The sequence below is a fragment of the Tribolium castaneum genome, chromosome 3, assembly GCF_031307605.1.
Source record: "Tribolium castaneum strain GA2 chromosome 3, icTriCast1.1, whole genome shotgun sequence".
Classification (NCBI taxonomy): domain Eukaryota; kingdom Metazoa; phylum Arthropoda; class Insecta; order Coleoptera; family Tenebrionidae; genus Tribolium; species Tribolium castaneum.
In genome coordinates, this window is record NC_087396.1 from 11,134,000 (window position 1) to 11,159,276 (window position 25,277).

General features: G+C 40.1%; 7 protein-coding genes across 7 annotated transcripts; 4 read left to right on the top strand and 3 right to left on the bottom strand.

Moving 5' to 3' along the window:
• The first annotated feature begins 57 nt into the window (after positions 1-57).
• Positions 58-3,680, top strand: nmdyn-D7. Its single transcript, XM_969240.3, has 2 exons — positions 58-79; positions 2,477-3,680. The coding sequence occupies exons 1-2, from the start codon at positions 73-75 to the stop codon at positions 3,649-3,651; spliced, it is 1,182 nt and encodes a 393-aa protein (XP_974333.3). The 5' UTR covers positions 58-72; the 3' UTR covers positions 3,652-3,680.
• Positions 3,681-4,826: 1,146 nt separating this feature from the next.
• Positions 4,827-8,032, top strand: LOC663208 (beta-mannosidase). The gene is made up of 10 exons (XM_008198167.3): positions 4,827-4,977; positions 5,032-5,181; positions 5,229-5,377; positions 5,428-5,627; positions 5,674-5,932; positions 5,980-6,449; positions 6,494-6,792; positions 6,839-7,261; positions 7,309-7,529; positions 7,574-8,032. Exons 1-10 carry the CDS (start codon positions 4,869-4,871, stop codon positions 8,015-8,017), a joined length of 2,724 nt encoding a protein of 907 aa, XP_008196389.1. The 5' UTR covers positions 4,827-4,868; the 3' UTR covers positions 8,018-8,032.
• Positions 8,033-8,104: 72 nt separating this feature from the next.
• Positions 8,105-11,533, top strand: LOC663233 (beta-mannosidase). The gene is made up of 11 exons (XM_969290.4): positions 8,105-8,259; positions 8,304-8,608; positions 8,655-8,860; positions 8,906-9,158; positions 9,208-9,352; positions 9,402-9,690; positions 9,734-10,032; positions 10,078-10,352; positions 10,400-10,762; positions 10,967-11,167; positions 11,216-11,533. The coding sequence occupies exons 1-11, from the start codon at positions 8,157-8,159 to the stop codon at positions 11,468-11,470; spliced, it is 2,694 nt and encodes an 897-aa protein (XP_974383.1). The 5' UTR covers positions 8,105-8,156; the 3' UTR covers positions 11,471-11,533.
• Positions 11,475-12,592, bottom strand: LOC103313850 (uncharacterized protein). Its single transcript, XM_008198168.3, has 3 exons — positions 12,377-12,592; positions 12,076-12,300; positions 11,475-12,028 (listed from the first exon to the last, which is right to left on the bottom strand). Exons 1-3 carry the CDS (start codon positions 12,408-12,410, stop codon positions 11,679-11,681), a joined length of 609 nt encoding a protein of 202 aa, XP_008196390.1. The 5' UTR covers positions 12,411-12,592; the 3' UTR covers positions 11,475-11,678.
• Positions 12,593-12,737: 145 nt separating this feature from the next.
• On the bottom strand, positions 12,738-25,192 carry hop (hopscotch). The gene is made up of 13 exons (XM_008198172.3): positions 24,470-25,192; positions 24,169-24,422; positions 24,000-24,119; positions 23,600-23,769; positions 23,419-23,550; positions 19,213-19,340; positions 18,951-19,163; positions 18,764-18,888; positions 14,517-14,667; positions 13,616-14,470; positions 13,392-13,561; positions 13,164-13,346; positions 12,738-13,115 (listed from the first exon to the last, which is right to left on the bottom strand). The coding sequence occupies exons 1-13, from the start codon at positions 25,190-25,192 to the stop codon at positions 12,980-12,982; spliced, it is 3,360 nt and encodes a 1,119-aa protein (XP_008196394.1). The 3' UTR covers positions 12,738-12,979.
• LOC663293 (heat shock protein 70 A1) lies at positions 16,268-18,515 on the top strand. Its single transcript, XM_969349.4, has one exon. The coding sequence runs from the start codon at positions 16,399-16,401 to the stop codon at positions 18,337-18,339; it is 1,941 nt and encodes a 646-aa protein (XP_974442.1). The 5' UTR covers positions 16,268-16,398; the 3' UTR covers positions 18,340-18,515.
• On the bottom strand, positions 19,348-23,391 carry LOC107398246 (uncharacterized). Its single transcript, XM_015981663.2, has 2 exons — positions 22,962-23,391; positions 19,348-22,915 (listed from the first exon to the last, which is right to left on the bottom strand). Exons 1-2 carry the CDS (start codon positions 23,368-23,370, stop codon positions 19,377-19,379), a joined length of 3,948 nt encoding a protein of 1,315 aa, XP_015837149.1. The 5' UTR covers positions 23,371-23,391; the 3' UTR covers positions 19,348-19,376.
• Positions 25,193-25,277: the final 85 nt, after the last annotated feature.

The following is a 25,277-nucleotide window of genomic DNA, read 5'->3' on the forward strand; positions in this document are numbered from 1 at the left end:
TTGGTCAACGTGATGGAGGTTTTATCTTTAATCTTGGATTATCTAACTTTTTATTTTTTCCTTCAAATATTCATGTTAAGTAAGTGGGTTTTTTCCCTTTAAATTAATCCACTAAGCCCCAAACGTCGATTTACCCTTTTTAATTGCCGCACTGCTTCTGCTACCCTTTTAACATCAACTTCACTTCTTCTTGAAACACCCTTGTTAAGGCTTTTGTCTAAATGCTTTTCATAAACATTCGGATCCCTCTAAGGCATCGCTTAATCTATTCGATTCTATTGGGTTTTCCTCATTTGACACCGACTTAATCACTGTTGTGTGTGAGCAGAATCTGCATAAACAACCACGCTGTTCTAACGAATTTTTCGACAAATTGCTAGGTAGCTAAAATTGTGATCCCTCTCGTGCGTAATTTGCCATTCGAGAAGTATATGAACTTCATATTTGAACAATTTTTTTGGGGCAGTGGAAATGTCGAATCATCGGTTGAATTTTAAAAAACATAAAAACAATATTTTGTCTCCATTGGAGCGTGTATTATTTACTTCCAGTAGTAAATAATATATTCCTTATTTTGGTGCGACGCAAAATTTAATAAATACTTTTATTATCAATAATTTTTTATAGTGTTGATAATTTTTAATTATAATTGATTAAGGATTTTAGACTTGTTTTTTATTTCTTATTTATAAAATTCATGTTATAAATAAACTGAGAATCACACGTCCAATTTCTACTCCATTCAGTTTTTTAAAGTAATAAAGTAGAAACGGGAGTAATTAATCTAAGTTTGTCTTACTCATTTTCTTGGTAGTAATAAAGTGCAGTAGTCATACCTGAACATAATACGGTTATTGCAGATATTTCCCATATCATCGCTAATTTTTTGATTAATGTATCTTCTGACATACACATCTACTAGAAATTGTTATAATGAACAATTCAAATCAGAAAAGTCTTTATTTGTTTCAACAGATGACACACTAAAATATAATTCCCGCTTAATTAAATGGACAAAACGCTGTATAAATTTGTAATTACGAGCTGTTAACCTCTTGGTATTTTGCTTAGTGGGTCAAAAGTTTTATTTTTATCTAATTAGCCGGAACAGTAAGGAATAGATATGACTGTACTCGTAGAAATGCATTCTTGTGAGTTTAAATGTAATTGCTCTATCTATTTTTAGGTAGCAAGATTAATAATACACGCTTTTTTACCAAGAAATTTTTCTTCTGAATTATCGTGGGCTGACTGCACAAAGTGACCATGTCAGAAATTAAACCTTTTCACGGCAAATTCAGTTTAAACATTAATAAAATACTTTTAATAATGAATTACAGAATAAACTCAAATAAACTAAATCGAAAAAAGAAAACTTTTACTAATTTGCAAAGTTAGAATTGACAAAGAGATTTCAATTTAATAAATTTTCTTTTTTTCAACCGTTTAGCGAATCCGTCTTTGATCGTTTTTTGGGCGTAAACCGTAAGACAGAGAATGACTTACTATTTTTTGTATCAAAATTCTCTACAACTACCTTTTGTACATTTTTCTTGCATCTTTAACCGCATTCCCAGCATTTTGAAAAATATTGTTAAGATTTGTTAATTTTTTTGTTTTTTTTTTATTTTTTAAACTTAAAATACCGAGTTTGAAACCGAGGCGGTCTAACGTGCCCTTGTTTTGAATCCGCTGTACTAAATTTTTCGGTACAGAAAAGTTTTGAACTTCGCTTCCCTCCCTAGTAATTGTTAGTTTTTCACAGATTTGGTCAATTTTTTAGGTATCTCGTAATTCACTCAAGTTTTATAACAATAATTACTGAAGTTAACGATTTGTGCATTTCGTATGTAAATGCAACAATTCGTATGAAATACCATTTCAAATAGTATTCTTTTGAAGCTGAGATTCCTTTGATTGTTTTGATACCGGACATCGATAACTCCCACATAGATTTACGGTGGAATGGAAGATCTGTGTCGAAATATAAAATTCCACTTAATTCTATAAGTATTGAAAAGACAGTCCACAATTTCATTTATAAAAAAAGCAAAGAAAAATGAATATTTTCAGCAGACATCGAAATCAAATTAATGCAAAGATAGTTTCCTGATATTCAAGTGAAGAATCGTATTTAAATAGTAATTAGCTTGTTTGCATATAAATCTCGCATTACATGACGCATTTCTGAAATTTATTATCAGGGGGTTGTAACTCTCCGATTTAAAACTGTAGGTAAAGTTTCATAAATCGTTATTTGTAAAATGTTAGTAGGTTACACATAAGCAGATTACAACAGCTCCAACCCGGAATAAAATAGTAGATAACTTCAGGGCTTATTGAAAGTGAAATATTTTTCCGCCTATAAATAATTTACCACGAAAGAGGGAAGTTTAAATTGCTCTTCTTCGATAAATTTTAAATAACGCAACTAGTATTTCATTTGACGTGTCTGTCACGGCCTTTCACATTCCAGTAAATCCGACAATGTCATCATCGTTCGGCACCGATTACGGTGATAAATTATCGTTCATAGCCGAATGGTTCGACTTCGATTCGGCCTACCAGAAGCGACTGCTCCTGAATTACTACCCCGTCGATAGCACGGTCGAGCTCTACGACATCGACCTCAAGCGCCCCTTCCTCAAGCGCTCCTTCTACGAGTGCATCAGCCGCGACGACGTCTTCGTGGGCAACAAGGTCCGCATCTACGACCGCCAGTTAAAAATCGTCGATTATGCCGATTGCCGCACCAAAACAATCATCGGCAACACGCGCCAGCACACCTTCGGCGTGATCAAAGTCAGCGTCATCGACAAAATCGGCGAGATTTTCAACCAAATCCAGGACCGCCACTTCGAAATCATCAACGTGCGGATGTGCCGCTTGAAGCAGGCCGAATGCTTGGAGCTGTACGACCACCTCCGCGGCTCCGCTTTCCTGCCCTTCGTGGTGGACCACATGACCTCGGGCCCTGTGGTGGCGCTCCAGCTGGTAGGGGACAACGCCATCGAGCGCTGGAAGGCCAACGTGGGCCCCACCGACCCCCTGGAGGCGCGCCAAACCGCCCCCGACACCCTCCGGGCCATCTACGGCCTGGAGAAGGCCTCCAACGCGTTCCACGCCGCCGATAATTGCGACGCCGTCACGAAAAAGCTCAACTTGTTCTTTCCCTCCGATCCGGGGCTGCGCCCCCCCGAAACCACCCTCCAGCTCCAGAACAGCACTTGTTGCGTCATCAAGCCGCACGCCATCAGCGAGGGGAAGTTGGGCTACATTATCAGCTTCATAACGGATGCCAAGTTCAAAATTACGGCGATGCAAACGTTTTACTTCAGTAATGCCAACGCTGAGGAGTTTCTGGAGGTGTATAAGGGGGTTGTGAGCGATTTTCACGCCTTGCTGATGAGTTTTTTGGACGGGCCGTGCATAGGGTTGGAGATTTCCGGGAAGAGCGAGGATGTGGGGGATGTGCATGGGGAGTTTCGGAAGTTTTGTGGCCCGAATGACCCAGAAGTTGCAAGGCAGATTAGGCCGAATACGCTGAGGGCCAGGTTTGGGCTAGATAAGTACAAAAATGCAGTGCACTGCACGGATTTGAAGGAGGACACTGAACTGGAATTGGAGTATTTGTTTAAAATATTAAGCTGACTATCACAATAAAGAGATATTTTGCAAAATGCGTTTTGTCTTCCTCTCTCTCCTTTTCCAAAAAAATATTTCGTAATATTATAATCGGCGCAAATGTGGAAACTCGAAAAATTAAAAAAAATGACCGACCAGCTTTTACTCTAATTGTATACTCTGTAACAATAAAACCGGAAAAATAATTCTCGGATACAGATACACAAATCTGCTCATTTATTGTTTAAGCCAGGGATATTTAATAACGCTAGACTATCGGTAAACATTTTTCATGTTGCAGTTTCAATTATTGCATATTTTTATTTGTAGCAATAATACGATTATTAAACAAAAAAGGTAGCACAAAATCCCGTTATAGCAAATTGGATTATTGACTCATTAATTTGTTAAGAAGAGTTGTTTCGTTAATTAACTTGCTCTGTTAATACCAGCAAGCAGATTATTATTTACATAATGATTGTAATGTTGTATAATATTGCGTATATAAACATTTTAATGCGTCTTTCGGGCTAGTTGTTTCCAGAGGCGCATTTATTTTATGCACACTTGGCAGAAAATGTACACCGACCAACCACCTCTACTAAAGCACTAACCCAGAAGAGCTAAATATAATTTCATTTAGATTCAATAACAATGAATTTATACAATCCTGGGTCCCACATTTAATATGTTAACTTTAAAATAACAAAATAGTGATTTTACCCCAATAGATACGCTTGTTTACTAACTAAAAACCGTAATATCATATCTGCAATTCGCGTTTTACAAATGCATTATGTATTTTTTAACTGAAGTCTGTAGTAAAACAATGATGTTGGTCTGTGCGTATTTGCATGCATTTAAAAAAAGTACACCATTCCCAATTAAATTTAAAATTTTTGACCTTTGGTTTCTGTGTAATTCTGTCATCGATATTATCTTAAAAAACTTAATTTATTTTTATGTTCAGTTAGACGTCTTTTCCTCTTTTATTATCAGTAGAAAATCGGCACGATACTTTTGAATCATCCTGTATAAATTATGTCAAGCGGATAATTTCCACTCCAAAATAAAAGTGAAAATATTTTTTTCCACAAAATAAAAACTAAATTCTTGAAATAATTTTTAATTTAACGTTCAATTCCTATTTGTGGGCAGTTATCACAGGACTTGAGCATCTTTATCACATGAAAACAAGATTAACCAGAGTCAAGTACAAATGACTAAACCAGTCATCATTGATAATGGCGACTATTCGCACAGTTCTTCTCCTTTTAGAACTTTTTACGGTTTGTTATTGTTTAAAAAGACGCAGTTTGGGTGGAGAATGGATTGTAAGAGAAGCCACAGGAAGTATTCATTATTCCTTAATACGGACACAATTAAATTAAGCGTCGCAATTTTTAGAATACGACAATTTAAAAGCCACCGTTCCGGGAGGCATTTACACAGATTTGATGAATAATAAAATTATAGGTGATGTTTTTTATGGAAATAATGACACTGAAACTAGATGGGTAGCGCAGAGCGATTGGATTTACACAAGTCAATTCTTAGGTCAGCGAAATACCTCTAGTATCACATATTATTATCCCAGATTTTAGTGGATGAGTCGTTTCTGAACCACAAGAGTATAAATTTGGTCTTTGAAGGTTTAGATACTTTTGCAACTGTGTTAATCAACAACGTCGAAGTGGGTTCAAGCGAGAACATGTTCGTGCGGTACATTTTCGACATTAAAAATAATCTCGAGGTATTTAAATCTCCTTCAAAACGGGCCACAAACATTGGGGCGATTTTTAGCCAGGAAATAACACAATCGAAGTACAGTTTTCATCTCCGATTAAGACAGCTCAAAGTTTAATTCTGAAACAAGGCTACACAGTGCCCCCAAATTGCCCTCCCGACAATTACCGGGGAGAATGCCACGTAAATCAAATCCGAAAAATGCAAGCGTCATTTGCGTGGGACTGGGGACCCGCGTTGCCTTCCATGGGCATCTGGTACACTCCCAATTGACTATGCCAATTATTTTCCGATTTTTTAAAGGAAAGAGGTGTTTTTGCAAGCTTACAACTCCTCAGTCATTCGTTATGTCATGGTTGACCCCAAAGACGCCCCAAACGATTCGTGGTTGATCACAGTCTCGACTTACCTGAGCGCGGAAATTGGGGAAACAATCCAAGGGAAACTCTCATACAGTCTTGAGACCGACGTCAGTCTCATCCAACAAATTGTGGACGTCAATCGCACAAACACCGACAACGAGAATGAACTATTAGTTGATTATTCTTTCACGATTCCGAAAGTATGTCTGAGCGTGGTGCTAATTTTCTTATTTTTTGAAAAATTCAGATAACTGTGCGTAAGTGGTGGCCGAACGGCTACGGCGCGCAAAAACTGTACAACTTCACAGCCAAATGGCAAAGCGGCTCCGAAATTGACTCCAAAACGGTCAAAATCGGGTTCAGGACCATCGAACTGGTGCAGGAACCCATCGGCCCGAACCCCCGCACATTTTTCCAGCGCAAACTGGCAGGCTCTGGCTTGAGTTTTTACTTCAGAGTCAACGGTTTGCCGATGTTTGCCAAAGGCTCGAATGAGATCCCCCTTGACATCCTCCCCGAAAGGGGACAAAATCCCCAAACGGTTGACCGGATTTTGCAAAGCGCCTACTCCGCTCACATGAACATGTTGCGGGTTTGGGGAGGCGGCGTCTACGAATCGGACTATTTCTACCAAAGGGCGGACGAACTGGGGATTTTGATTTGGCAGGACTTCATGTTCGCCTGCGCTATGTATCCCACGTACCCGGAATATTTAGAGTAATGTTGCGGTTTTTGTGACACCAAAGAAACAGTGTTTTTAGCAATGTTAAGGCAGAAGTTCGGCATCAGGTCCGGCGGTTGAACGGCCACCCAAGCGTGGCCCTTTGGGCCGCCAACAACGAAAACGAACTTGCGCTAATGACCAATTGGTACGGAACGTCCAATGATTTCGATTTGTACAAAGGCGATTACGTCAAGTTGTACATCGATACGGTACGATCAGAACTGTTCAAATACGCCAAGGATGTGATTTTTGTCTCGTCGAGTCCCAGCAATGGGAAGAAAACTGTTCAGGAAAATTATCTATCGAGCGATCCAGGGAACCCCCTTTTCGGAGATGGTGAGGATTTTCACCCGAAATGGTTTTTACAAAGTTGCACTTCCAGTTCACTATTACAATTATCTGGTCAATAGTTTGGACGCGAGAGCTTATCCGATCCCAAGATTTGCGTCAGAGTACGGTTACCAGTCGCTCCCAGACTTCGACACTTGGCTAACAGCCACCGATAATGCGAAAGATTTATACCCAAATAGTTCCTTCATGGACCACCGACAACACCACCCGTTTGGACTAATCGAAAACAATCTTTTGATGATGTACCAGTTAAATTTCAACGACACAAGTGATAATTTCTACAAAACTTATATGTACTACACGCAGATTATCCAAGCAATGTCCATAAAATTCGAGACTGAGTATTATCGCAGTTTCATGGGACGTGTCGACAGTTCTGGGCGTGGGAACACCATGGGTGCCCTTTTCTGGCAATTGAATGATGTCTGGGTCGCCCCAACGTGGGCCGGAATCGGTACTTGACCAATCAAACTGATTAAAATTTAATCTCGTGTTTGGCAGACTATACAGGAAAATGGAAAATGTTGCAATACTTCGCCAAGGAATTTTTTGCCCCCACTATCATAACGGCTTATTTAGACATTGCAAGGCAGCTTCACATTTACGCAATGACCGAAATTGCGTCAATTTTCGGCTCCAGGTTGAATGTTTCCGCAGTGATTGACGTGTACAAGTGGACTTCGTTTTCGCCGATCAATTCTACCGTTCTGGACGTGTCTTTGGTCAGTTTTTTTTCACAAAAAATAATTTCTCATGTTGTGTGCAGGAATACGGAAAAGCGCTCCAAATCGCAGTGGTGGACACCGACAACTACCTCAATAGCATAGGCTGTGGCTCGCTGCCAACAGCAAGGAACCAGTGTTTCTTTTACCTGTCCCTTATTTCGGGAAATTCGGTTATAGCGCCCCACAATTTGATCCTAGCAGCGCCTTTGAAGCACTCAAACCTTGCGAAGACCCAAGTCAGCATTACTTCAGTGATTCAGGTTGACGATAAGGGGGTGAAATTTGAAATCACACTGACTGCTGACGGGATCAGTCTTTTCGTTTGGTTGGACTCGCACCGAGTTCGGGGCCAGTTCAGCGAGAATGGTTTTGCGCAAGTGGTTCCAACCAAAGCTGTTACCTTCCAAAGTGAGACTATAACGTCTGTTGCCACCTTAGAAAATGTGATCACTGTGAACCACTTGAACAACCGACAATATCAATAAACAAATCTTAAATAACTTTCGTGTTTTTGTTGCTATCCTAGCAAACCCACTTGAACCATAATCATAATCTTTGATAACTCGTGTTTATTTATATTCCCAACGTGTTGCTGATGAACAGTTAGCAACTAGGTGTTTGAAGATGGGATTTCGACTAGTTCTGCTTTTGGTTTTCCTCTACGGGGGAAAGTGTGAAGTTAAGCAGGATTTGGGGGGCGAGTGGTCGCTCAAAGATGAGACTGAAGGTAACCAAGTCTTGTAAAAACACCTTACGAGTGAAATTCCGCAGAATACAAAGATTTGTCGGCAACGGTCCCGGGTGGGATTTACACCGATTTAATGAACCCATCAAACAAAATTCTGGGCAATATTTACGCCGGTTTTAATGATATTGAGTACAAATGGGTGGCCAGATACAACTGGACTTATTCCACCACATTCCAAGTGCAAGAAGATCTAACCAAACGTGACGTTATCAATTTGGTTCTTGAGGGTGTGGACACGTTCGCCACAATTTTTATCAATGACGTTAAAGTGGGCACGACCGAAAATATGTTCGTGCGTTACATTTTTGAAATCACCAATACACTCAAGGTTGAAAAATCCCAATTTTGTTCTGATTTAATTACGAATTATTCAGGCCGGTGTTAACACCATCACTTTAAAGTTCGATTCTCCGATTACGGTTAGTGAGGAATTGGCCAAGAAACAGGCCGAAGACTACGCTGTGCCCCCCGATTGTGTCCCCGATTCGTACAAGGGTGAATGTCATGTTAATTTTATTCGGAAAATTCCGGCTTCGTTTTCCTGGGACTGGGGGCCAGCTTTCCCCTCAGTTGGGATTTGGTAAATCAAAAAACACGACCCCTCAATATTGTTAGGCCATTACAGGAAAGACATTTACTTGGAGGCTTTTTACGTAACTACGATCAGATACGTAGTTGCTGAAGTCATAGACAGTGGAGACAACTGGCTTTTGTCAATTGATACGTATTTTGCCCCCAAGACAACTGGGATTACAGGCAAGCTGGACGTTTCGTTACAAACCAAACGTGAACCAATCCAAACCTCCAGTGAGGTAATACTGGGTGAACCAAACGAACATGGGGAAATTTTCGTAACAACTAATGTAACAGTACCTAAAGTAATTATTCGTTTTTTGTGACTTCTTGCCCCGAGTGTGGTTTTTGTAGTCGTCGGTTGACTTATGGTGGCCCAATGGTTACGGTAAACAACCCCTTTACACCCTCAATGTGACTTTTACCAATGACAAAGAATCGAGCACGAGTCAGAAAAAAATTGGGTTTAGGAAAATTGAGATAATGCAAGATGAGCTTGGTAACAATTCTTTTTTTTACAAAAGGGGTGTTTTGCATAAAAATTTTAGACTCGGGCCTTGCGTTTTATTTCAAAGTGAACAATGTCCCGATTTATGCAATGGGTGTTAACGTCATCCCTCTTGATATCCTCCCGGAAGAGAGCTACAAAAGGGAAACTGTTGATCGTTTACTCGCCGCTGTGGCCGAATACACTGAAATGAACATGTTGCGAGTGTGGGGCGGGGGCGTTTACGAGTCGGATTATTTTTACGAAATGGCCGATAAATACGGACTGATGATTTGGCAAGACTTCGTTTTTGCCTCGGCCATGTACCCCGCAAATGCCGAATTTCTGAGGTGGTTATTTCCCGGTTAATCAAAATGTAAAAGTTGATTGTAGCAATGTGCAGCGGGAAGTAAATCACCAAGTTAAGAGGATCCAAAGTCACGCGAGTCTGGCCGTTTGGGGCGGCAATAACGAGAACGAGGGCAATTTAGCATCGAACCATTTCAATACCGCTGATAATTTCGATGTTTACAAGGCGGATTACATAAAGCTGTACATCGACACTGTTAGGGACGAAATGAGGCGAGCAACGAAAAATGCTAATTTTGTCAATTCGAGTCCCACGAATGGGATTCAAACGGACAAGGAGGGATACGTTGCGAGTGATCCTGGCAGCAATTTTTACGGCGACAGTGCGTTTCCTTCAAACCAAAAAGTTTTGTAATCTCAAATTTTAGAGCATTATTATAACAATAAGAAAGACAGTCTGGACGAAAGTATTTTTCCCACACCGAGATTTTCGTCCGAGTACGGCTACCAGTCGTTACCAAGTGTTACTTCCTGGCTCACCGTTGCCAATTCAAGTGTCTTAAACCTTAACAGCGACTTTATGAAACACAGACAACACCACCCTGATGGAAACGATCCGCTGAAAAACCTTATCGAATTCCAGATGGAGCTCCCAAGCGAGGATAACGAATATTACGATGAAGCTGTCATTTATTACACACAAGTTGGTTGCGTTAATTTAATTTAATTAACTTGCATGTTTCTGTTTAGATTATTCAAGCAATGTCTGTAAAAACCGAAACGGAGCATTATCGCCGATTTATGGGGCGATTCGATGACCAAGGCCAGGGCAACACGATGGGGGCCCTCTTCTGGCAACTCAACGACGTTTGGGTGGCCCCTAGTTGGGCCTCGATTGATTACACGGGCAGGTGGAAAATGCTGCACAATTTTGTCCCCAATTTCTTTTCGCACGAATTAGTCACGGGCCATTACAATAAAGATAGCAAAAAATTGGAAATTTATCACATGTTGAATAAACCAAATGTGGATGGCGAAAAGTGGATCAATTTGACGGTTTATTCGTGGGAGTCGTTCACCCCTCTCAACGTTACCCAACTTATCGGAGAATTTGTGAGTAACTGCGATGTGTTAATCACGGCCCGATTGGCTTGTGATTAAACAAATGACAGTAGCAAAAAAAATTCTTGAAATAAGCGAGTAGGTTTTCCAATTTTTTTGTAAAACCCTGGACCAAACAATTAGAATTTGCGAACCAATCGGACCTTGAGAGAAATTTTAAAATTGAGAAAACGTCGTGATTAATGCATTTTGAAGGAGCCTTTGGTGGCAAGACTAGTTGCATCATACGATGTGGACCAATTTTTGTCCGATTCCGGGTGTGGCGCTGCAGATGTAGCAAAATACAACTGCTTTGTGCATATTGTTGGTGGGAAAGACGGCACAGTTTTGACCCCGTCTAATTACTTTTTCCCTTCAAAATTTAAGGAAGCTAAACTTAAAAACTCCAATGTTGAGGTAATTTTTCCGGGGGATTAACCGATAAGAGCTTTAGCTTTGTTTTAGATTATTTCAGTTGATATGATTGACGCGAAAGGCTTGCGCTTCCACGTGTGGGTGAAAGCCGACGCCCCTAGTCTTTTCGTTTGGTTGGACCCGCACGATATTAAAGGCCACTTTCTTGAAAACGGTTTTATTCAACACTCTCTTGTTACAACAGTCACTTTTATAGCAGATTCACCAACAACAAGCGAAGATTTGAAACAAGCGCTTACAGTGACTCATCTAAGAGACCCTAAGTATTTTATTTCACGGAAATAAGTAATACATGAATTAATAATTTTATTTAATTCATCAATTATAAATAAAGTGTCTTTTAAACAATCACAGTGGCTATTTTAAGTTAACACGACTGTGTTGTATTAAAGCCGTAATGAAGACAACTCAATTGGTTAAATACTAACGATTTAATGTGTATATAATGGCAATAAGCGGGCCACAATCAATAACAACGCACTATTAAGTAAGTTTATGGAATCGAAGTTACATTAAGTTTATCAAAGTAATTTAACAAACCTTGAAGCCGTTTCTTTACCCGTTTTTGGTCGTCAACGGTACATCCTAACAAAGCCGATTCGAACTTTTTATCCGTGATCCCGTGCACCACATTCGAAGAACAAGCATTCATGAAGGTTATACATCTAGCTTTTGCACTTTCAGGATCCGATTTCACACACATTACAAGACTGTCTATCAAATGATTCACTTGGTGCAAGGCTTCTTCTTGCATCTTATCACGCTGAGTTAAAATCTTCACTTCCACCGTGAGGCAGCGGCTCATGATGCGCTCAGCGTACTGGCAAACATCATCCCTATCATCTTACAAATAATTAATTACGAACGACTTTTACTTTTGGTATACTTACTATCCGGTAAGTCGACTATTAAATCAGTGTTTCTAACCGAGTCCAGGGATGACAACAAGTGGTCCCGGTCCTCCTCCAACTGCGCCGCTTCCCTCCGCAACTTCTCAACATGACTTTCTAAGATATCTAACAGTTCTAAAACCCGCTCTTTGGGCGATTTGGGATCCACGGTGTTGTTTTCATCGATCCTTGGCAATCCTGAGTACGTCAGATCCATTAAGAAGCCTGAAACTCGGGCTGTTAGTCAAACACAAAAATTTTGACATAACCTAAAAACATATTGATAAGAAGGATTTATTACCGGATGAAGTACTCGGAGATGGATCTATGTCCATTCTGTTGCAGCTATCGTTGCTGGTTGACGCCAGTTTATCTAATAATTTTAAATCAATTTGATTCAGCACAGGAACAACTCATTGGTCATTTGATTCAAAATCTAGAAAGTTCCATTACTCCTTAGTCCCACTAGTTCGAAACCGCCTCGAAAAACGCAATCAATACAATAAAAAACGCCCCAAAACACCATAAATCTGCTTAATTGTACTTTCATTACCATTATTCAATGTTTATCGCTATTAATTCGCGGCTTTTAACGCATTTTTTTAAACCGAATGGCCATTTGTTCAAAGAGACAAATGGTCCAGCGAAATGATGCAAAAAACCTTAAATTAACATTTATTTTAAAATATAGAATATACATATTTACAAGTTGATTGCACTGAGAAATGGCACGAGAAGTGCTTGTTCCAAATAAATTGAGCAAATAATAAAAACGACAGGTACTTATTTAAACTAAAATCTAACACTTGATCTTAAATAGGCGTTTGTGAATAACTTAATACAAAAGATTATACAAAGTGGTGCTCTTTCCTGTGCTCACCCTTGCATGGGCACTGAATATCACTCAATACTGCGTTAGCAGGTCTTGCGTTTCCTGGACGAGGACGCTAAACGCGGGCCGCTCGTGGGGGTCCGCGTGCCAACACGGATATATAATCCGTATATAGACAGCTTGTGGGCACATTGGAGGACACGGAAATCTATAAAAGGCAACGATAAAACCAACGAAGTCAGCAACGGACCAATACCTGGCCCCGCTCTCCAAGGCGTTCAAGAGAACTTGCTGCTCTTGACCTCTGACTTCCTCCTCTCCCAGATTCGACAATTTCGGCTCTTCGCCCCAGTTGAACATTTCGCACATTGTGACACCGTACGACCAAACGTCGGAACGCACGGAAAACTTGCCGTCTCGTAAACTTTCAGGCGCGTACCTAACAAGACCAAAGTAATTCAAGTCGTGATTTTTCGCTAATTACCATTTAATCGGCAATTCCCGGTTTGTTTTCAAGATGTAATAGTCATTAGTGCCAATGACTTGCGCTAAGCCAAAGTCGGAGATTTTGACGTGGTTTTCGTCAGCTACCAAAATATTCCGGGTGGCTAAGTCCCGATGGACGATGTTTTTCTTGCCCAAATAATTCATTCCCTAGTCAATAAAAAATGTTATTTGATAAGTTGGTTAAATAATAAGGCCACAAACCTCAGCAATGTCAAGCGCGAATTTCAACAACTGTTTAATTTGCAACGACTCTCGATTGATTTTCAAATAACTCTGCAAAGAGCCATGATGGACGAACTCCATGACTAGGGAAATATCCGGTTCCCGGGAAACCCCCAAAATTTCAACAATATTCCGGTGCTGCAAAGTCTTCATAATGTTAATTTCCCGTTCGAAGTCTTGCAAACACGCAGACACAGTTGACGATTTCAGTTTTTTGATTGCCACGATTCTCGGTTCAATTTCAGGATTTCCGGGATATTCCAAAGTTCCTTTATACACTTCCCCGTAAAACCCTTGCCCAATCCTCCCTTGCAAAACTACACTACAGTCTTGGTCCAACTCAAGTATACTTTGTAACGAATTGATGCTATCAAGCGACGTGGTCACTGTCGAAAAATTGAAATTCGACAGTATGTTGGAGAAATCGCAAGAATATGTATCCTCATTGTTCAGAACCTCCTGCGAATTTAGAAAACAATTTTGCGATTGGCTGCGATTACTGGACGGTGCCGAGGAATCGCTTTCGATTTCGCTCGCTGCGACTAGATCTTCCGAATTGACCATGAAGGTGGACTGGGTTGTGTTTGATGCCAGGCTATAGGTTGATGAAGCTGCGACTGTTTGGAGAGTTGAGTTCGATTTTGAGAAAATTTTCGCATAGGAATGAGTACGTCTTGAATTGTACACTTGGTATAAGATTTGATTGATGTCTCGCATGATGGCTTGGGGTTGCTTTCTTCGGTGGGGGTCGGCGTTCCAGCATTCAAGCATGAGGTCGTATATGTCTTTGTCGCATAAAGGGGGGCAAGGCAGGCGTTTGCCGCTTGCATACCACTATAATAAAAAATTAATTCAAGTTGGGGTGTGACTGGACCATTACCCTCATCGTTTCCACGTGATCGCTGGTTTTTATTTCTTCACCAAGCACGAAGATTTCCCAGAGGGTTGTGGCGAACGCCCACACATCGGCGGCCGTTGAGCGCTTGGCGTAGTCCAGATTCGTGTAACATTCCACAGGAATCCAATGAACCCTAGAAATTTGATAAAACCGTTTTGTTTTTGCAAATGATTTCTATTTCTCTTCAGTTAATTATATTTTGTAATTTTTGTGGCTTTGATAAAAGATAAAAACTATTCTTTGGTTCTTTTTTCTCAAATTATTTATTTTCGTACATTTTTGTAATGGCCATTTTCAGGCAACAATTTAATAAATGAGCTGAAACATGTAAAATGAAAGATACTTAATAATAATTAATAAGTTTTCCTTTTTTTTAAATATGTTTCCAGAATTTTCCAAAGGTTATTAACTTATTAGTCACAGACGCCCACTTTCACGTAAAGCAAAAAATTATTTACTTTTTGTACCTCTTCCTTTTACGTACAATTTAAATGAATCACTTAAAAAACATCATTCGGGCCAATATTTCATAATTACGACCACCTATACGATAATTTTTATCATATTATCAACTTAATATCTATTGTGTAATATGGTATCTAAAAAATACAATACATGACGGTATTAACTCCAGAAAATTCGATCTATATTACTGGAACATCTCTTCATATAAATTATTATCCCAGATTTTTAACCTGGATTGAAAATTAAAAAAACGTACGATAAGGGTTGAATTTATTAATTTATTTTATTTAAAAATAATTGCTTTTGAATTTGGTACAAAATACACTGACCCGAATAACACCGAACGTTCTCGAAAATTCTCATTTCACCGTTGCTTCCATAAATAAATAAATCAATGCCGCTCACATTCTATGCGCTGACTCGAATATTCTCGAATCTTCGCGAAGAATTCAAGTCTTTTTTGAGTTTATTCCTTCATACATGAATAAAAATAAAACAAAACATTACTGGAATTATTATATTGTCCAGAAACTTCCACCGTGTGGTGGAAGTGGTCAGCAAATTTGACTATTATAACTTGTAAATTTACATTTATTATTTTTGTAAATATAATGTGTAAACTGATTTTAATTACAAGTGGAAGGCAAAAAAATTTTTCCTTACATTTTTGCAACGAATTGACAATTGGATAATATAAATAATAAATCAAAGAACTTTGTGATCGAGATGATGCAAAAAATAACTAAACAAATACAATATCTTACTCATTAAAGAGGCGTATTTCAAGATGGTCTTTTAACAGCAAACAAAAATAACTAATTTGTCTATTACTATTTTTTGTATTTGTCTATTTGTCTATTTGCAAATAATTATTGTTCAGCTACGTATTTGAGACAAAATAAAATCAAGGTGGAAATAGAATAAAAAAGACTAGCTACTCATAAAATGAATTTTATTAGCTAAATTTTGAGTGAGAATGATTTAATTCCAATAAATCGAGTCTATTTGTAATTTATTTTGCATTGGCATTGGAACTCGAATTTGATCGCAATTAAAATGTTCCGAAAACCGCTCTAATTTTAATATTAATATTATCATCACAGTTATTAACGAAAAAATAAATATAGAGATGCTATTACGACGGAAAAATGTTTAAAAAACGATTATTTTCCGTTAATTTTTTGCAAAGTTTCCGCTTATTAATCCGGAACTTTCGAGAACGTTCGGTACACTTCGAGAGAAATTTGCCCGCTCCTATATAAGCAGCGAGCAGCGGCGGGCTTTCAGTCATTTGAATTCAAGCGATTGAACAAGCAAGTCAAGCAAGCGAAGCTAACAAAGCGTTTTCTACAAAGTGTTTACAAGTGAATTTGAATCGAAGCAAAGCAAATCAGAGAAAATGGTGAAATCTCCAGCAGTTGGTATCGACTTGGGAACCACCTACTCCTGCGTGGGAGTCTGGCAGCATGGAAAAGTCGAGATCATCGCCAACGACCAAGGTAACAGAACCACCCCAAGTTATGTTGCCTTCACCGACACCGAGCGTCTTCTCGGCGACGCTGCGAAGAACCAAGTTGCCATGAACCCCAGCAACACCATCTTCGACGCGAAACGATTAATTGGAAGGAAATTCGACGACCCGAAGATCCAGCAAGATATCAAACACTGGCCGTTTAAAGTTATCAATGACTGCGGCAAACCCAAGATCCAAGTCGAGCACAAAGGCGAAATTAAGAAGTTTGCACCGGAGGAGATCAGTTCGATGGTGCTGACGAAAATGAAGGAAACCGCTGAAGCGTATTTGGGAACATCTGTAAGGGATGCTGTTATCACAGTCCCGGCATATTTCAACGACTCCCAGAGGCAAGCTACGAAAGATGCCGGTGTTATCGCCGGTTTGAACGTCATGAGGATCATCAATGAACCGACAGCAGCGGCTTTGGCTTATGGGCTTGACAAGAATTTGAAGGGCGAACGAAACGTCCTTATTTTCGACCTGGGTGGCGGCACTTTCGATGTTTCCATCTTAACCATCGACGAAGGGTCGTTGTTCGAAGTTAAAGCCACTGCAGGTGACACCCACCTGGGTGGTGAAGACTTCGACAACCGCCTTGTTAACCACTTGGCCGACGAATTCAAACGCAAATACAAGAAAGATCTGAGAAGCAATCCGAGGGCTTTACGGCGATTGAGAACCGCCGCTGAAAGAGCGAAGCGAACCTTGTCTTCAAGCACCGAAGCATCGATTGAAATCGACGCCCTCTTCGACGGAATCGACTTCTACACCAAGATCAGTCGAGCAAGGTTCGAAGAAATGAACGCCGATTTGTTCAGGGGGACACTACAACCTGTCGAGAAAGCCCTGACCGACGCTAAAATGGACAAGGGAATGATCCACGACATCGTCCTCGTCGGCGGCTCCACCCGAATCCCGAAAATCCAACAACTGCTCCAGAACTATTTCAACGGAAAACCACTGAATCTCTCAATTAACCCTGACGAAGCCGTCGCCTACGGTGCCGCCGTCCAAGCGGCTGTCTTGAGCGGTGAAACCGATTCGAAGATCCAGGACGTGCTCCTCGTAGACGTGACTCCCCTATCACTAGGTATCGAAACCGCCGGAGGCGTGATGACGAAGATCATCGAACGCAACGCAAGAATCCCATGCAAGCAAACGCAAACCTTCACAACTTACGCCGACAACCAACCGGCCGTCACCATCCAAGTCTTCGAGGGTGAAAGAGCCATGACAAAAGACAACAACCTTTTGGGAACCTTCGATTTAACGGGAATTCCACCAGCACCACGTGGAGTCCCGAAAATCGAAGTCACTTTCGACCTGGACGCCAACGGCATCCTGAACGTCTCCGCTAAAGACACCAGCTCCGGTAATTCACGCAATATTACCATCAAGAACGACAAAGGAAGATTATCACAGAAAGACATCGATAGGATGGTGGCAGAGGCTGAACAATATAAAGAGGAGGATGAGAAGCAGAGACAGAGAATTGCGGCCAGGAATCAATTAGAGGGTTACATCTTCCAATTGAAACAGACTATTTCCGAACAAGGGAGCAAATTAAGCGAAGCTGACAAAGAAACTGTAACGAGGGAATGTGACAGCTGCTTGCAGTGGTTGGATGCCAACACTCTGGCCGAGAAGGAGGAATATGAAGATAAACAGAAACAATTATCGTCCATCTGTGCTCCAATTATGGCTAAATTGTACCAACAAGGCGGTCAGGGAGGTATGCCTGGGGCTGGAGGAAGCTGTGGACAACAGGCCGGCGGCTTTGGAGGTCAACGACAAGGAGGACCAACAATTGAAGAAGTTGATTAAGCATTCCTTAAGAATTTTAACTTTAATTTCTCTTAAAAACCTTTTTTTTCTAATAGTATTATGTTAAATGCAGTCACTATTGAAATAATGTGATATTGTTATGTAAATATTATTAGAGACTGATTTCTTTTTGTAGTACTTTATTAAAATCTTAAATAAACTCTTTAGTTTCTTAATTTGTTGTTTTAATTTATGCCCATTAAAAAACTTTAAAAAAATGCGAAAATAAAGACAAACCACACATAAAAAAGTTCATACATAATAAAAATAGGTGCCTTTTGGACAGATTCCCAGTTGTAGTAGCAAGCGAAAATATAACGACAAAATAACGCAATAATTGAAAATAAAATCAATCACTGATTATTGTTTGTTATTGCAATACCTCGAGTATAAAATAATAATAATAATAATAAAATGTACTTACTCTTTTGATGCATAAGAAATATGAATTCCTGGATCAGTCAGTTTAACAGTAAATGAATTTTCATCGTGTGAATTGACCATTAATTTTCTACATCTGATATTTCCATGAACAATCCCATTTTCCTTCTGTAGTTAAAAATACCCATATTAACAAAAAATTAATTTGCAATACCGATGAGAGAACATACCAAATGCCAGAGTGCTGAAGCAAGATTACTGGCAGCTTCAATTAAGTCAACTTTCTTCAATATTCCCTTATGTTCTCTCAAGTATTGGTCTAGAGGACCTAACCGAAAGTACTCCAAAATCAGTGAAACGTTACTTGATAACGTTATTCCAAACAGACGAACAATTGCGTCAGAGTGAAGGTATGCGTATTGACCAGCAAGTTCAAGAAACTCCTAAAAATATATGATCATATTTTCCCTCAATTAGATGTAGTTATTTTACCTTCAAATACTTATCGCAAGATTCCTGTTTAAGCACTTTCATGGTCACTTCAATTTTTTTACCTTTTGTAACCTTCCACATACTTCTGTAAGTCATTGTAATTCCTCTAGAACCGTCTTTCCTTTGGCCTGAGAATAAGAGACAATTTTTTTATTGAAATATATTTAATTCCAGCGCGACTTTACTGTACAATATTTGAAATACAAAAACAGGAATAACAAAACCATAAGAATAACAAAAACAACAATGAAAATCAACGCGTAGAAAACATTATTTTCGGTGCCTAACCACCCAAAAAACGGTTTAGTGAACTCATCTTCCATCATATTCGTGTAAAAATTGGGAGCTTTCTTAACTTCCATTCTTACGTAGTTAGTGGTCCAAGAAAGTTTCAAATCTTTTTGTTCCACCACGCATTTCCAATCGCCCGTATGGGACATATTTAATCCGTTAAATTCCTCAGAATTGACTGCTGCCAACATTGTTGTGCCAAAATCCTTATAAACCTCCCCATTCAAGTACAACTTCAAGCTCAAATCTGAATAAATGTAGCCCAAAACAACAGCTTTGCACACCAAAATGACCGATCTGGTGGCTCGAGTTTTAATCGTATAATCATCACTAACAACCGCCAAAGAAATAACCCTCAGAACCTCCTTCTTCTTGTTGATTCTGTACAACATACAAACATAAACCCCCGAATCATCAATACCCACATCTCTAACAACCAGATTATCCCCCTGAAACACCACACGATTCGCATCTGGCTCAACAAAAATCCCATTCAGCGTCCACTCAAAATACGAATCCGGCGATTCTTGCTTGATTATTTTCAACATCTCACTGTCGTTTTCCAAAATCACCGATTTGCCCTCATTTACTTCAAAACTGAACTGATGCGACTGCAAATTCTCCCTCATTTTTTCAAGCGTGGTGGGACTGACGTCCCCACACACAAAATCGTTGCAGATTCCCGTAGATTTATAAGAACCGGGACACAACATCCCCAAGATGTTGGGTTTGGGGTTCGTGCAATTACGCGTACGGTAGCCCTCGCCGCCCCCACATTTCACAGTGCAGTGCCAGGGGGACCACGCCGACCAGCCCCCATCTCTGGGGGGGCCGTCAATGTCCAAAGCCTCACAGTTTGCACTCCAAATCGCCCAACCCTTCTCCATACCCAAAGAAAACCAGTAAAAAAGCATAGGCTTGGAACTGTAATACGTGAAAACTGTTTCGTTGTCCTTAGTCACATTTAAATATTGTTCGCTGAATGTGAAATTAAGAGTCGTCCAGTTCTTAGCTGTTATAAGTTGCGATTGCGACGCTTGTGTTTTTAGAATTTCGCCCAAAAAACTGAGATATATTTCGCTTCTTGTGGTATCAATTTGGAGCAAGTGTGAGCTGAGAGTGTTTGGTAGGGACATCAGAGGTATCGAAACTATACCTTCGCCCCGAATTATTAAACTAAAATTCTGATGAAGTGTTTGTTCGCTCGACCAAATGCCGAAAGGCACGGTTTTGGTAAAACTATTTATTGATACATTTTCGGTTTGGCATTGTTCACTTTTGAGGAAAAAACCAATCGGGTGGCCGTGAACAGTCCCAAAAGACATGAACATAGGATCAAAGATCTCGTCAGTGAAATACTCGAAAAAACTGTTTGGTACGCCTTTGAAACCCAGAGAAATTTCACCTTTCCGCATCACTAGCCAAAAATCCGTCCATTTTCCTGACGAAATCAAGTGAAGAAACGTTTTTTCCTTTATTAATTTTGCCTTGTGAAAAAGTAAGACCTTTTCGTTGCCCTTCGCTCCCACAATAAGTTCGATTTTATCACCCAAATTTTTTGGGTAAAACTCGAACTGGACTGCGTCTGGCAAGTCGGGGTTCCACTGCTTTAACCCAAACTCTAATCCCCTTATTTTCCACTGCGGTAAAACGTAGACTTTCCGCCCTCGCAACGCGCCACCAACAATCATTATGTTTTCCTCCGGACGGTCACAATCTCGCACGTTACACAAGTCTTTCTGAACGTCTGTATCATTCGTGTAACACCAACTCCCACCCACATCTCTCGACGGGTTTCGGCAAAAATTTTGCACATCATCAAGTGACAAATCAGCGTATAGCGTCTCATTCGCGTATCGTTCTTCAACTTTGTGAACTGTGTCATTCTCAAACCAATAGTCACAGTTACGGTTTGACCTAGTCTTTGACAAGTGCCCCACGTAGTCGTTTCCAGTCCCTGCCATTCTGCACTCCTCCGACTTGCATTTTCTCAAACGGCAGTAACGTTTCTCAATGGATTTGTCGACATTAAAAGTGTAACAATAAGTTCCTTTCTTTTCTTTTGTGGGGTCCCGGCAATAATTAAACTCAACTAACGATTCGTTTTGATCAAAATCGTGACTTGGAAGCAGTTTGCTTGACCACGGCAGGCACGGCATGCCTTCCCTGGTCACGTCTTGAGTCCCCTTGTAATTTTCTTCATCGTTGTTTAAGGCACACTCGGGTAGGAGCGCTGGTGGAGGTTTTGATATTTCAGGAGGCAAGCAAAAGAAGGTCCAATGCGCGATCGTGTCCGAACTCGGGGAAAACCAGCGCAAGGACCGAAACATTTCATGCTTTAATTCAAAAATCATATGCGTGCCTACACTTTTCGTCCAATAAAACTGCATAGTATCGGCGAAAAAAGCAACGGAATATTCGCGCCATTCCCAGTAATCCAGTATTTCAGGCAAGGACAATTCCTTAATTATAACGCTCGATTCTGGTGAAACATTCACCACAATTCGCGACATTTCGTTCGAACGTTGTATTACAAATTTAACGTTTGGGAAATCAACGCTCGGGCTTGGAACAAAAAGAATGTAAACCGAGTGAAACGCACGGAGGAAAAATTGCAACTCTTGTCCCACTTCGCTGGTTCTCAAGGGCCAAAATTGCTGGAATTGCGACCCTGTGGTGGTCTGGACGTCACATTCGAAGTCGTCGCGACAGAACGGGAACGACCAGATCACGTTAGTGCCTTGGGCGGAGTAAAAACTGAACCGATTTTTGCGGAACCCTAAGAGATTGTTTTTAGTTTTGTACTCGGCTAGGAAAATCGGTTTGATTTGGCCCTCGTATGATAGAGTGATAAACGGCGCGGTCCACGAAACTGTAAACATTGTGTAACTCGTCGATTTTAGGATATCAGGGGTTGGTTCGTATTCGGGCGTGTCTTTGTTTCCCATCGTCAAAGCGCTGGCTTTATTCGAGAGAAAAATTTCAAGCCCAATTTCCAAATCTTTCAATTCTTTGTCGGTCACTGGTAGGGCAAGTGCCGATATCACCAGCTTAGCAGTGGCATTTGAGTACGAATCTGAGTCCCACAATTTCACCCCGAAGCTGAATTCGGTTAAAGTATCGTTAAAATCGGTCCAGTGCGTATAATTCGGAGTATTTCGCGTAAAAACTTCACAATCTGGGACTTCACAAAAAGGAATATCACAATATTCCCTCTCAATTTCATCGGTGTCATCATTCTCGACGAAACACCACGGTCCCCCAATGTCGCCGTTGGGGTTTCGGCAAAATTTCTTAGCTTTTGAAACTTTTCCTTCCGGGAACCGTATCTTCGGGAATTTGTCGTAGGATTTATATCCGGAAGCTTCCTTTACTTTACCACGATTTTTATTCCATTTTAGACATTTCCGGTCTAAAAACACAGATAAGTGTCCTGATTGGAATAAATCAGTTAAAACCTGATAGGGCTCTTTTGATATTGCCGGAATATTCCATCCCAGGCCCTGTAAGTCTACAATCTTTCAACGAACATAAAGGTATCCCGCAAGTTTCATATTTTAGGTCTAAATTCATGGTGTAACACCAAGGCCCGTCTGGCTCTTTTGTGGGGTTCCTGCAATAATTTTTGGCCCTTTTTCGGGACTGTTCCGGGAATTGCGCATCGACTATCCCTTCAGGGATGTGGTGAGGGAGGTCCGAAGACCAAGACTGACATCTAACCCACGATTCCGTCTTCGATATATCACCGAGATATTCGAGGCCTAAATGGCTGAGTTTACACATAGACAGGTCGGTAAAATTTCCGACTTCATCATCTCCAAGTATTTTATGCGCAAAAATAACGATAAAAACCAATTCTTTGAACATTTGTATGGGTGACAGTTGTAATTGCTGTGTCAAAAAAAATTGTCTTACCCTTGAAAACTTGGAGGTCTTTGCAATTGATGCACAAAGGGGCTGTTGGTAAAATCGTCCTTAAAGCTGAACTATCTGTTACTGAATCTCCTGGCAAATTATCACTCTGACAAAGAAGTAAAGGTGAAACGTCTACAAGAAATCGCTAAAGAAAATATTTAAATTTATAAATGATAAGTACCGTATTCTGAAGGTGGCAAACATTCTTGTAAAAGTATGGGGCCATTGGGGTCGTTGTAAGCAGCCATGAGCTGCTGAATGCTCTTATATCTTGTTAAATCGTCATTGAAAATAAATTCATCGCCGGTTATTCTTTCCAGTTTGAAGGTTTTTGGTTTAGGTGGATTTAAACTAAAAATACACGTATAATTCGGTAAAATTTTAAGCAAAAACAGATTCTAGATAAAAAGGGCGATTCTTATTAAAAATAAAAAAGATCGTAACGTTTTTTTAAGGAACACGTACGACAAGAATCAGTTTAAGTTTGGCTTCCGTTCGAACGTATTCAACAAATAAATAAGTAGTTTGAAAAGTGAGATACTTGTGTGATTTTTTTTCGTTCTGTAAGTAAAAGTTCTTACTTGTCTTTCATGCAAACATCAATATAGTAGTCACTATATTTAACGCCACTTTCCCTTATAATAAAACAGCCTGGACGGTTGCTTCGTTTTTCTTCTAATTTAGCATAAGAAAATTCACCTCTGAAACAAAACAGTTATTTATGAAAACGCCCATAGTACCACGGCATACCCAACAGGTCCATGGCACTTCATGGCGTACAATCTTTGCAATGAAGGCGTTACAACATCTTTACAAATATTAAAAGTCCATTTACAGGTCAGTCTATAATAGCCATCTAACAGGCTAATGAAAGAAAACATCAACTGGTTTGAGTTGAATTTTAAATAAAATGGAATTCCGTTTTTTCTGCTGATTTCAACAGTACCATCGTCATCTCTTATCGAGATAAAACCCAGTTCTTCAATGGTGCAAATGCGTTGCCACTGCAATAAGTTTATTGGAAAAGATAACAATTTTGTCCGATTCTTACGTCTTTGTTTGATTCTGATAAAAATTTAATCCCTGGTTCAGTAGGGTGATGAGGAGTAACCTTGATAGTGATGGCACAAACAACACCGTCTTCATCAGTCACTGCTTTATAAACTTCAGAGAGGTACTCTGGTGCTATGATATCGAGCTGTTTCAAGTACTCAGCTTTCACATATCTGGCATCATGTACCGACTTCTGTAGTTTGCCCAATGTGTCATGTATGGGTTTTTTAATAAAAAAAGAGTGTCTTTTGATCACTTCTTTTGGTATGTATTTTTTATATTCATTTTCCACACTCTCCCTTGGAATATCCTTCTCCAGCATCACTCTGTACATATCAGTGATCCCTAAACCAACCAACTCCCGCTTGTACTTCTCATAAACAATGTCAGGTATCTTATTTTCAAGCACATCAGTGCGAGCCTGATGAAAATAATAGTCGTAAGCCCTCTCGTCAATTTTCCGAAGCTTGGTGCTGTTCGGCACCTTCAAGCGAATGCGTAATTCAAAGTGAGTATTTTTTTCGGTGAACACCGCCGAGGGCCGTAGAAAGATTTGCTTGTTTGTTGTTCGCAGAGCAAACAGGTGTCTGGCAATCGGTGAAACACCGAGTTGTTTACAAACAAAAATGCACACATCTTCAGCTGTCGTAGAGGCGTTATACGGAACTTCAAACACTTTGTTTTCGAGAACTGTGTAGACTCTTAAATGGGGCTCGGTCATTTTTGGTTAGGTTGGTCTAACGGGAGGTGAAAGTCCTGTGCCCGGACATGGAAACCCACAAAAACACCAAACCCAAATAATACAC